Source organism: Apis florea, unplaced genomic scaffold (assembly GCF_048593485.1).
Source record: "Apis florea isolate Af1SG1 unplaced genomic scaffold, ASM4859348v1 contig_2835_pilon, whole genome shotgun sequence".
In the NCBI taxonomy this organism is placed as follows: domain Eukaryota; kingdom Metazoa; phylum Arthropoda; class Insecta; order Hymenoptera; family Apidae; genus Apis; species Apis florea.
This window is the reverse complement of record NW_028256652.1, coordinates 218,726-229,928: the sequence shown is the minus strand read 5'-3', so window position 1 is coordinate 229,928 and position 11,203 is coordinate 218,726. Positions and strand designations below refer to the sequence as shown.

The 11,203-nt window shown below is 31.1% G+C and overlaps 1 protein-coding gene across 3 annotated transcripts in view; it reads left to right on the top strand.

Annotated features, from left to right (window-relative positions):
* hwt (SH2 domain-containing adapter heavyweight) overlaps positions 1-11,203 on the top strand; it is a 206,999-nt gene that overhangs the window by 633 nt on the left and 195,163 nt on the right. For 2 of the 3 annotated variants that reach the window (XM_012484577.3, XM_086907133.1), the window contains exon 2: positions 2,496-3,033. In XM_012484577.3, the coding sequence (XP_012340031.2) occupies positions 2,496-3,033 (538 nt within the window). Of the gene's footprint in view, positions 1-238; positions 522-2,495; positions 3,034-11,203 lie in introns of those variants that run through there. The other variant, XM_086907134.1, reaches the window with a different exon arrangement.

The following is an 11,203-nucleotide window of genomic DNA, read 5'->3' as shown; positions in this document are numbered from 1 at the left end:
TTTTTTAAAATGATTGGTAGAGAATGTAATATGTCCGTAGTTAACAATACAAAAGTGAATGAAGAAATTAGGCATTATATATATATTGGTAAAAAAAAGAGAGAGAAAGAAAGGAAATTGATATATCGAAATACTTTCGCGATTTTATTATGCCAGATAAATGTAAGGTTATCGATTAGATCGAATAGATATCTCGAAAGCGATTGGTCGAAATAAATCGAATCTTGTTGCATTCATAGCTTCATATTCTACAGGTAGCTTGCTAGAAAAGTGCTTCGATCTTGTGTTTCTTTATTTCAAAATAATACGTTGAAAAGAATTTCTGTTGGTTTTTATTATAAGAAAATCATTTCAAGAATTGGAATAGTTTTACGAACAGTATATGTGTATATTAATAAAATTTAAAATAGTAAAATTTGAAATAGTGTTATAATCAAGGTTTAATGGAATACATATTGTGTGTTATATATATAATATATAATTTATATTTATGAATATATAATATATATTTACTGATAAATGTGAGTATATATCTATTTGTCATAAATTAATATGAATCAATTATTAATAAAAATATTTTGTTTTATAAAGTATATATATGTATATATATATGTATGTGTGTGTGTGCGCGCGCACATGTGTATAATATATAAATTGGCATATATTTCATATTTATTATTATTAATTATTATTTATTAATTATTATTTATCAAAAAAGAATTAGATTTTGTATTATTATGACATATATTATTATATATATATTATTTTTAATAATATTTTTTTGTTCTTCAAATAGAAAATTTTAAAATGATTTAGAGATTTTTTAATTTATTAAGAATAATATTTCTTAATATTATTATATATTATTATTATATGAATCATTATCTTTTATTATTTCAGCAAGATATTCATATATTTGTTACTACAAAACAATTACAAATATAAAATTTATATTTATATATAAATAGTTGTCTCAAAGTGTATCTCATTGAATTTTTTCAAAATTTTTTTATATAATTTAAAATTGTGCTTAAAGATAAAGTGTATTATTGTAAGTATATTAGATTTTTATATAATATTATGTAGACAAATTAAGAAAAATCTAATAAGTTAATTTCTTTATTCTTTTCTTTAATTCATGAATATAAATTATAAATCAGTAAATATCGTTCTTTTTGTGATTTATTTTCAGAAATATGATAATAAAAGTACGTTAAATTTAATCGTACATCATGGACATAATTATAGATAGAATGAAATGTTCCAAATCAAGTCTATATTCGGCAGGATGAAATAAAATTCGGTCAGGTCCATTTAGGTTACAATAGATATCTGACAGATCATATTTCTGATTACGTGAAAAGCCAATAGCATTTGGTGGATTTATCTAGGCTAGTATGAACCGAGTTAGAGAGGACTGGACATGACAGAAACCATTGAAGCTCAACATGATTCAGTAGGGATATAATATATCCTGGTACAATATGATTCGAATGGTCCAAAATTCGGTAGGATTCAACCAAAGTTGAAAGAAAAATTAATAGTCGTTAAATTCAAAGAAATTTACACCGTGTTGATCGTGTTACGAGGGAACATTTAGGATTTAGATGGATCGTAGTACATGAACTCAATTATTAATGTTTGAATAGGATTCATGAATTATCGGTGTTATAAATCAAAGGTACATATCTTCGTGAATGAAAATGAAAATGAAACATAAATATTTAAATTATAATTACAATTGAATTTAAAATTGTGGAAAATTTCGTTTTTTAGATTCAAAATTTCAGAATTTCTCATTTCAAATCCTTTCTTTTTTTTTTTTTTAGAGTTATTCTATAAAATTAAAATCTCTTTAGCGGTAAATTAATATATTATTATTTGAACTTGAGAAATTTATTCATTATATACATATATTTTTTTTATTAGTAATAATAAGGATTGGATTAAAGATATGCAAAAACTCTCTGTTCAGCTTCAAATTTCTCCAACAAGAAGCAGTGATCCTTACTTTTGTACATACATATATATTATTAAGAACAGCAAAATAAGCATACGTTTATTTTGCATTAAATCTCATTAAAATCTCTATACGATCCGATGAAAAAATAATCAAACATTTAATCATTTTTACAAATTAAGATCTCATGATCATCCTGACTAATAATTTGTTACGTGTGTCATAAAGTTTCAAATCCAATTTAAACCCAATCAATTTCTCGTTACGTTACGTATTATATAATGATCAAACAATTTCCATCACTTTTCGATATACCGAAAATGAAATAAAATATTTTTCTATGAATATTCTTTCATTCATACGCGTATAATTTAAAAACATTCTTTTTTTATTGAGATTCACGGATTCACTCGCATAACATTTGCGGGCCCAATCGATCCAATTTCGTTACTTCCGCGTCGCCAAACAAACCAAACCAACTTGCATCATTCACCACTGAATATTCAATAAACCTTCCATTCTATCCTTTCCACAGATGTGACTGTTCGGAGCGACCTTGTCGACACTCGGCGGCAGGCGGTGGCACGCGGCATCGAGTGTCGGTGCAACCCTCTTCACCCAGTTTCTCTCAAGCGAGCCAGTCGAACCAACAGCCGTGCGAGTGCGCCGAAAGAATAAACTGCACCCACACAGGCGGCGAGTGCGAGTGCGGCGAGGAAGCAAAGCCGTGTTCGCACACGGTCAGGCAACGCCGGTCCCGTCGCACGTGCGATTGCAGTGGAAGCGGGTCGCAACCGTGCAGCCATAAACCGCAGCACGAGGGTAGAATAAAGCGTGTTAAGTGTCGCGTGAGGCGCGCCGGTTGCGCTATGGCCAGGTGCACGGCGGAACTCGCGATGCTGCACCTGCATTGGGGTCTCGCCACCGAGTGTGCCCCCTGCAGGCCCCGTGCGCTCACGCGACGGCTGTGCAGGAGGCAGCAAAGCGACAACGAGCTATACAGGAGCAACAGTTTCAAATTTGAACGGTTCGAGAGGAGCAAGGATGAGTGCGCGACCCCTCTACGGAAACAGGTGAGTACCTGTTTGCCTTGTTCTGGTCACAGATTCGCGCCAATATTGGCTTGCGAAATAATTTATCGTATTTTCTATCGTCTCGAGACAAATATACCTTATTCATTCATCTTAAACGAGTTTTGGATACGCGTGGATAAAGATCCGTGCGGAATTACTAAGGTCTCTTGGGTTTTTGTAAAATTTAACCTACTAATGCCTAGAATATTTGAAACTGTGCTAACAAGATGTAACGTTGACTTTTTAATGGGCTTGTGCATGATGCGGGACAGGTCTTAAATAAATGAAACTAGTATCCAATTTTGAGGACAAATGATTTGAATAGTTTATCAGGTATTTAAGGTATAGAATAGAAGTTGATGGTTATAGATCTAGTAATGGGATTATGTATAAACTGATCTATACTTTTCGTTTCAAATCTATTTATATAGATATTTTTCAAACTATAAACTTGTTTTTTCACTCGGTTTTCTTTTGAATCGAACATTTTAATTTCAATTATTAAGCTTGGATATTTTATTTAAAAAACTAAAAAATTCATTGCACATCTTCTGTTGAGATTTTCGCGTTCTCTTGTAACAAGCATACAACTTTCCTTACCTTCGAATGACCACTTCATTTGGAATATTTTTTAATCGAGAAGAAGTGGCGTTAATTCACATCAATTATACTTTATTCATGTACACGGAAATGCTTTCTTTCATTTATAATGAACGTAACAGGCCGAGCTTTTCGCTTCACTTCTTTGAAATGTATGCATTCGGAATAATGGCATTGTAATATGTATAATGGAAATTCTCTGTTATTCGTTAGGTATAAGCCACTCATAATATTAAAAAAAACATGTTTGTATCCTTTGTTCGTTCTCTTTCGACATTTTATTAATTAAATCGTTAAAACAATTACGCCCCGCGTCTGATCAACAAATTCCACCAGTATGCGATACTTTATTTTCAAGTCTCATTGTCCATTGAAAACCATCCACCAGTGAGTGAGTTTCCCATACACGTGTTTCGACCTATTACTTTAATTACCGTAAAAATTCAACGATCCAATTTACAAGTATTGGACTCCGTTTGTTTTTGCACAAAATTATATACCGGTCAAGTAGTCGAAATCTTTGTCAACCGAAAGTAGCTTTGTTAAACGAAGACTTAGCTCACCTAAGAGCCCTGTAGAAAGCAGTGGAGCTAGAACGAGTTCTACTTTGAGAACAGCTTTAAGTTTGACCTCCCTTTGAGAGCGGTAGATATGGTATCCCACTTTGAGGGTAGACGAGTATTTGCGGTATACGCTTCACTGCCAATTGCGGTACATCGTTTTTCATTTGTGCATTGCTGTTTGTTCGTATTAACGAGGGGAAAGAAAAGGGAAATACCTGTACCGAAATTTATGTACATTAGGAGCATGAAAACACCAGGTCGTTGGAAACCTTGAAGTTCCATCAATTGTGTAATGAATACAATTTATTGACGGTATTGGTTGGTTGGATATCGATCACTTTTTATTAGAAATTGAACAGCAATATTTCCTTTCACGAGATACGCAATCACGATCCGTATCATTGCTCGCCTTTACCTTTTCTTTGAATTCTTCTATCTTTTATCCCCTTTTTTCTTTTTTGGAGTGGATATTTGAACATCGTAGCGAATCTATTAATATTCCATCTAAAAATATCACATAAACTGTTTATGTAACGTCTTAATCCAACGGTGGTATATTAATTGATATAAATAAATGATAATATCCAGAGATTATTTATTTATTAGTGTTATATGATTATTGTATCATTCTTCAAATCAAACAAAAATTAAATATATATATATATATACATCATAGGTGTTTTCCATATATTCTTCGAAAGATTAGATCAAATATGAGATCAGTTACTACACGATTTTTGTATCATTTCGATTATTTTCTAGTAATAAAAATCTTTTCGATGATTAATCGAAAGATGAAGATGAACATACTCGAAAGTTTTGTTCCTACGAATCGAATTTTTATCAATGCAATTGAAATTTTTCGAAACAGTGGTCGAACGAAGATCGACGTACGTTAAAGAAACCAGTATTTTAAACTTTTATTGTGCAAAACGCGTCCTCAGGCGAGGGGAAGATGAAGATTGCACCACTGTGATGGTATATCGGATAAGACGCTTCCAGGGATTCTATCCCTGAAAAGAGAATTTAAATTGAAGCAAGATGGAGTTACACCAAGTTCGTGAATACGAAACAGTCGAAGCATGCTGCTTTTATGATATTCACCGACTGGAAGAGGGGGTTTCTTAAATGGATTTCACAGACGTGGTGATACCACGCCGTTGAAATTTCCTGCAAGCGATGGATGCAGGTTACACGGTTACACGGGCGGAAAACTTTTGCAACGTTATACTCGATATCGAATAACGAACAACGTTGAATATTTGTGACGTAGATTCTCGTTTATTTCCAAGAATCGAAGTACCTGGAAATTATTTTTCCAAGAGAGAGAGAGAGAGAGAGAGTTAATAAAATGGTAGGAAAAGATAAAAAGATATTGGAAGTGATAAAAATAATAGTATAAATGGAAAAATTGTTGTTATATCATTAATATTTATTCATGTATACGTTGTTTAGTACGAAATAATAGTTTATAATTTCCTTTCAGATGTTGGCTTATATGCGTGTCGAAACTACGGCAGTAGTATAATCGAATTTAGTCAGACATTAGATATTACTCGAAATATAACAGTTATATGAGTTATATTATATAGTTAAATAATTCTCAATTAAGATTGTTTGTATATGATTCTTCATTCTAAAATTTTCATTTCTATAAAAATTTCTAAAATTTATTCCTTCGAATTTTTTTTTATTATCTTTCATTTTTCAATTTACGTAAATTGAGGAGCGTGTAAATAAATTTTTGATAACTACATCAAGCGATTAGATTAATGTAAATAAAAGAGATTTTATTTTAGAGCATGTCACACGTGAAATGCTCGGTGACAAAGATATTAAAACGCTCGTTTTCAGATGAAGGCATCCATGTTTGAAAAATTGCTTAACAGCTATGGAATATAGAATATATGGTAATACGATTGACGTTTGCGATACCAGAGAATCGGTATAAAAAAAAAAAAAAATGACAGAACAGTTATTGGAGAATCTTTTTGTCTTCCATGTATTATATGTGCTTCGTTTCACTGTTTGGTTCGAATATATGTTTCATCCTACCTTTGCAACGACTATCATCAAACTCGTTATTGAGGGTTATCATTGATTATCTCTTTCAACAACAGAGAATGTTTCTAATCATATTTTTAAACAATAAGTAATAAAATATACAAAGAATTTATTCAACAGATTCGTGGAATATCTTTGAAGATTTTTTAATTAAAACAAATTCAAAAATTGATGCACAAAAATATTTGTTGAGCCTTATTTATCAAGTTATAAGCATTTGAAATTTGCGTTAGATGAAGCGAGATGGAAAGAGAGCGAAATTATTCTGTCTCTGTCCCTGTTAAACTATTGTCACCCTCTATTTTTATTTCGTTTCATTCAATCCAATCTCGATAACGTAAACCTCAAAAGAAAAGGTAAAATCTTTGAATAGGAGTTTTGTTTTATCGGTTTTTTTTTATAATAAGAAAGGGTTTAACAAATAAAAATTCGACTCACAGAAGTTTTATTCAGAGATTAATATTTTTCAACTTGTAAAAAAAAAAAAAACAAATTTAGATATCACTTCAAAAATAATTAGAGATCAATTTGATTTATACGCAAATATGTATTTCAATTTGCAGAGTTTAAAAGTAAATTTAAATTGAAATTATAGAAAATAAAATAACGCATTTAAGCGCGCGAATAAAAATTTAAATTCATATCTCGATTTTGAAATATTTTCACATGATATTTTCACGTTGAAGTAAAAATTAACAAAATTATTATTCTTTCCAGTTATATTCAATAAGATTTGATAAGAGTATAATCGAAATACATATCTTATTGAGAGTTTCGTAAAACGAAAAGATTTTTTTTGAATTAATCGTCTCTTAATTAATCCACCTCAAAGCAGAGAAAAGTGTGTCTTTTTTTGCTGAGCATTTGCATTTAACTTGGACTCTCTGACGATGGTACTCCTTGCTCTATATGCGCGTTACATATATACGTATAAAGCTTTTCAACCAATCTCAGTTTACTGTTAAGCTGTTTGTGTATGTGTGTGTGCGTGGTAATATATTTGCAATAGAATTTTTGTTCCTTCTGGATGGCTTCTTGAAACATGAAACACGTATAACGAGAGGATGGTGGCGCCTACTTATGCTGCTAATTATCCGTGTGCTCTTTATTTCTGGGTGCCAAAGTGCTCTTCTCAAATATCATTTAACTTCTTGTTCCGGAAAGGGTGAGAACGGTCTGAAATGATCCATTCAACCGCATTCGTGTCGTGAAAAGTGAACATTTTCATTGATTTTGTGAATAAAACTTTAGAAAATTCAGTTGAATCTATACGGATGTGTAGATGATTTATATTAATGAATTTTCCGAATCGAACAATTATTTTCTTCGTATTAAAAATTGTCTATTGAAGTAGACATATAAGAAAATTACTTTTTCAAATTCATTTTACGAAATATAGATACATATAATCTCTCCTTTGATATTAAAGATCATTTTTTAACGGTTCTAGAGAGTTACCAAATTTAACAATAAACATGCAAGTTTTATGTGGCGTATTTAACATCAATTGTACAGCTACATCAAGACTTGATTGATATATTTCTGTACGAAATTTTTCTCTATTCGATCATAACTATTATAAAGAAAATAGATTTATATATACATATCATTGCAGACAATAACTTTTGCAGATCGTAATTTATATCTTCAATAAATTATTAAAAAATTGACAATACAACAAAATATCAATATCCTTCAAAATATCACGTACGTGTTATCATAAAAGAAGGAAAATAATCGAATCGACGAATCTTTTCAATTTTTTTAGCATTGTAAAACCAAACAAATCAGTTATAGTAAATTGTCTACGCGTTTCCTCGTTTATGAAACTTAATTATTCTTGGTACACCGGTACGGATGCGGAATATGAACTATTGTGGTTGAGGGAACACCTCTGTGTGTTTGTACTATTATAACGTAATTGAATTTATCTCTTCCTGTGTAGAGATTTATTATAATTAATACACATATTAATACTAACTAAATTAATTATATTAAATAAGAATAATTTTTAATTACAGTTTAAAATCCAAATTAATTATATACATTCAAATAAATATATTTAGTTATTCATTACATTACTTGTTATTACGATTAAAAAAAAATTAAATACGATTATTGGAGATTATATATTTTATTGCGATTCTTAAGAATCGTGTTAAAAGTCAATGTTCTCTCAATGATAAATATAATTCTATTTTTTTTCTTTTTTTCCCGAATAAACTTCAACTGGGGCAATCCTTTTTTTGTATTGAAGCTCTGCTCCTGAAGCTTAACAACGAATTTTCCCGCCAATTAAGCCGTATGCAAGCGTACACTTTAACGATCGCAGTGCACCGACCATTTGCACTTTGGAAAAAAAAAAAAAAAAAAAATATTAGCAAGGATTTTTCTCTCAAAATTCTGTTCCCTTAAAAATTTGTGCAATAATTAACGTAGAATTTTTTCATTTTCACGGAGAGTTTCTCAGGAGTGTTACATATACAATGATACGTTACGTATTTACATAGGGGAGCGAATGATTCAAATATGACGCCATTTTGAATTTACATTTATTCCGTGAAGGGAACGTGCGCACAGGGAAGAAAATAATTAAAAATTTAAACAGAGGAAAATTTTACATCCCTCAATTCAAATTCCAAGAAAATTGTAATCGCAATCGATCAAAAATTTAAAGATTAAAGATTAAATAATTAACGATGTGGCGTGCCATTCGTGTTAATTATTCGCCTCATTAAACGTAATTTTTCAACGCGGAGCACAATTCACGTGCGCGCTTCGTTACCGTGACACAGCATTGTACGAAATTCATTAAGTTCTTCCCTGCACGCAGTAATTAATTAAGATAGGGCATCCATGTCGCTAGTTGAACTGACAGAAAGTACTTTGCGCTAGTGTGAAAATAATCTAGTTACATAGTTGCGATGAAATTACCGTCGTTGCTTGGTAAATAAAATTAAACTGGCGTCATTTATTTGCTGCGATGTGCATGTTTTCTGAATGAGAACGTTCAATCGGGTTCTACCGTCGATTGATCGCTATATTTGAATGGGAGACAGCCCATCATGCATCCTGCAACGATTTATTCTTTGTAAAATTGAACAGTAACGATAAAATCGATTTAACATGGAATTGTATAACAAGAAGAAAGTTAGAAAGAATATTAAAAATATAGACGCGAATATAACGTGAGTTCAATATACACAGTCAATAAAAAATCTTCTTATATTTTCGAAAGTTCGATTGATAAGTTTTTTATTAAAAATCAAGGAAAATGCTATTTTTAAACTTTATGAATGCACAAGATGTAGTGGAGTGATTTTCTTTTAAGCGGAATTCCATTTTGAAGGAATGTTATCATCCCTTAAAATTTCCCCTCTTCGGAAAGATTTTTTGCCTAAAAAGAAATTATCCGACTTATTGTGCTGTAAATATTCATTGATATCAGATTTTAAATTAGAAAGCGAGGAAATTTAATTATTTAAAATAATGTTTCGAATCTCGATATTTCCATTTATTCCCCGAATACAAAATTATATACGAAATTATTCAAAGCACGCATGCCAGATTAATTACGAAGCTTTACACGATCTTACGATAGATAAGATAAGTCAAGCTTAACTTTAATAGTTGATTTGCATATCGAGTCTCTATTTATCCAGCTCGCCTATTTCTTAATTAAACCTTTTTTTTCTTTTGCATACACATTTTTTCGTTTCGAAATTTCTTTTTTTCAAAATTGTTTGCAAATATTTCGAATCGAGTGGAAGAAAAATTAAGTAACAGTTAAGAGAACACGTCAATGACCGAGCTAATACAATTTTGTTACATTAAAGTTGATGGAAGCATACAAGAAGATGGTGAATATAAATTTTGCATATAATAAGAAGTGGTAGAAAGACTTCTTCATTTTCTCGAGGAAATCGATTGCACAGCACTGGCCCAGTTTCAGGCAATTATCGTCTTGCTCCTTTCTTTTCTCATCGCCAGGCAAAACTTTCTATGTGTTAAATAAGTGGTTTGAGAATACGTTGAACGAAATGAGAAGTGCCAACGAACTCTTCTGCATCGCCACTTCGAGAAATAGAAGGCGGAAATGAAATTTCATTAGCAATGTAAATAGAATTGGAATGCGCATTCTGGAGTAGAATTTTCAAGAATTACCAACAGACTTGTGTCTTACATTTTTTGTTTTTAAGCGATGCTTTTACTTTTTTCTCATTTTTTGCAATGGAAAAGAATGAAAATTACTGTTTGCACTATTAATTAATATTCTGATTAGCTACTACTATATTTCGTCAAACAGAAAAATTTCTGTTTCTTCAAGTGAAAAATTATATTTCCATAACGTAATTTCAATCTTGGTAAAACTTTAGACCAGTAGTTTAATGTACATTTTTATCTTCTTCTTTTTGATAATCGCACAAAAGGATCTATCGCGAAAGGAACAATATTCTTTCCTTAGAACGTAGCTCGATTGTTTCGTTTGTGAGATTAAAGCGTCCATTTTCAAACAACAGAGTTTAATGCGCCTGTCTTGTAAAAGCCATTTCCTGAAAATTGTCGACATTTCAGTCTTTCTCAGCCTGTGTCTCGAAAGAGGCAAGCCTTGTTATAAATTCTATTCCCAAATTTAATTTTATGGTTTTCCTTGTTTTGTGCTCTTTGAACTTTTTGCAACGAAAGCTGCTGCTACGCGCTCTGCCTTTCCACTCTATTCTACAGAGTGTCCCGTTATTCGCGATATACAATCGGTTGAAAAATGATCTCTCGCGAAAAAGTGAATGGAAAAGAAAGAATAACGTTTTTTCCCTTTTGAACTTTCTTAAAGTTTGACGTTCGAAATTTTCAAATGAAAACGAAATTAGCTAATTTTCCACTTAGAAAATATAGAATAAATTTCGTTAGTTTAATTAGAGAGAAGAGAAGACGAGAGAGAAACC